General features: G+C 53.7%; 1 protein-coding gene across 1 annotated transcript in view; it reads left to right on the top strand.

The window, feature by feature from the left end:
- The window catches only part of LOC108298567 (golgin subfamily A member 2-like), a 4,943-nt gene extending 3,233 nt beyond the window's left edge, over positions 1–1,710 (top strand). The window contains exons 2-6 of the mRNA XM_037735839.1: positions 4–197; positions 281–383; positions 464–567; positions 666–792; positions 879–1,710. Of these exons, the coding sequence (XP_037591767.1) occupies positions 4–197; positions 281–383; positions 464–567; positions 666–792; positions 879–982 (632 nt within the window). The 3' untranslated portion in view covers positions 983–1,710. The remainder of the gene's footprint in view (positions 1–3; positions 198–280; positions 384–463; positions 568–665; positions 793–878) is intronic.
- The last annotated feature ends 8 nt before the right edge of the window (positions 1,711–1,718 follow it).

Raw genomic sequence — 1,718 nt, 5'->3', positions numbered from 1 at the left:
GAGCCGGTGCCCAGGAGGAGCAGGCACGGCTCTGTGAGCAGCTCCAGAAACAACAGGGGTGCTGCCAGCACCAGGCTCACCTGGTGGCCTCGGCCCTGAGGGAGCCAGAGGCAGCGGCCGCAGCCACAGGGACTAGGAGCGACCGTGGGTGTGGGGAGACCCAGCGGGCCCTGCAGGGCGCCATCGACAAGCTGCAGGTGAGTGAGTCCTGGCAGGGGCCAAGAAGGGTGGGGGTGGGACTGGTCACTGCGGAGATGTGACCCCATTATTTCGGCTCCAGAATGAGTTCATGGCCGTTGTGAAGGAAAATGCGGACCTGAAGGAGCGGGTGGAAAAACTAGAACTCGGACTTATCCAGCTCTCTGGAGAGAGAGACATGATAAGTGAGCAGGAGGCCAGGGCAGGGCAGGGGAGCTGCAGGGTGGTGGGAGGGGCCCCAGTGTCTGAGCCTGTCCTCCCGCAGGAAAGTCCATCAAACCAAATGACCATCAGACAGCAGTGGTCAAGACCCAGCACCAGAAGAAGTACGATGTTAGCATGCTGTCCGAGGCCGAGGAGGGGATCAAGGTAAGGTGTACAACATCTCTGCGGGGGTGAGGGGGATGGGGGTGGGCGTGAGCGTGGGTGCCGGCACCGGCGTGGCAGCTGAGCACCCCTATCTCCAGGTGAAGCTGCTGGAGCTGCAGGGCCCAGTGACGCAGCTTATGATCGGCCACGAGGTCCAGCACCCTGCTAATGATTCCACTCCAGGGGCCCCAGCCCCCCAGGAGCTTGGTGCTGCTGACAAGGATGGTGAGTAGAGCCCTCAGGTGGGGTGGGCAGGCAGGAGCAGGGGAGGCTGGCATTGCACTCAGATGCCCGCCTCCCTCTCTCCAAAGTATTTTATGAGATGAGCCCGGACGACGACAGCGACAGCCTGGAGCCTGCAGGAGGGAGGGTACACCACACCCCACTGCACAGCAGATTGCTCACGGCTGTGTGAGCTGCAGGATGGCCAGCAACACTGACCCTTGGGCAGCAGTCCCTCTATGCCATGCTTTTACCGGGCTGCTGCGAAGGAGGTAAACATCACCATCAGCTAAGAGCTGGCCAAGAAATTTACAAAGGAACAAAGTTATACGGTTAATCTTCTACATGTTACTTTATTTGAATGTTAGAGCCACTCATGATGATTTGTGTTTCTAATTTATAGTTTATTTGTAATAAGTTAAAGGGAGTGGGTCTTCGTGTGGCTTTCACTGATGTCCACTCTGGCATCCTTTAGCGTCTTTAATTTGATAATCGTAGGTCATTAGCATGCCTATCGAGTTTGCCCTTACGTGGTGGGAGTTCAAACACACAAAGACCCACTATCGGCACAAAACCATTCTCGCTAGTTTGGAATAGGCTGCCATGGTTTTTAACGTTATTGCAGCATGTATATTCATTATGGAATTCAGATACAATTTGCTTATGTTCTGCTATGGTAGTTGATGGACTCCTGATCACAGTGAGCTCTTAATTAGCTCAATGTGTGCTTTGCCCTCACGTGCACACTGTTTATTATTTGTAAGGTGCCACTATGTGTACTGACATCTAGAGTTGTTGAAAAGCCGAGAACTGGAAACAGCCTTTCTTCCATTTTCTGTGCATTGCAAATGGGAGTAATAACATTTTTGGGAGCTTTTAACATCTCACAGAAGAGGAAAGTGGCCTGCTCTGGCAGGTATGTGCAGAAT

This window comes from Cebus imitator, unplaced genomic scaffold (assembly GCF_001604975.1).
Source record: "Cebus imitator isolate Cc_AM_T3 unplaced genomic scaffold, Cebus_imitator-1.0 Scaffold999, whole genome shotgun sequence".
In the NCBI taxonomy this organism is placed as follows: domain Eukaryota; kingdom Metazoa; phylum Chordata; class Mammalia; order Primates; family Cebidae; genus Cebus; species Cebus imitator.
This window is presented reverse-complemented; position numbering and strand designations above follow the sequence as displayed.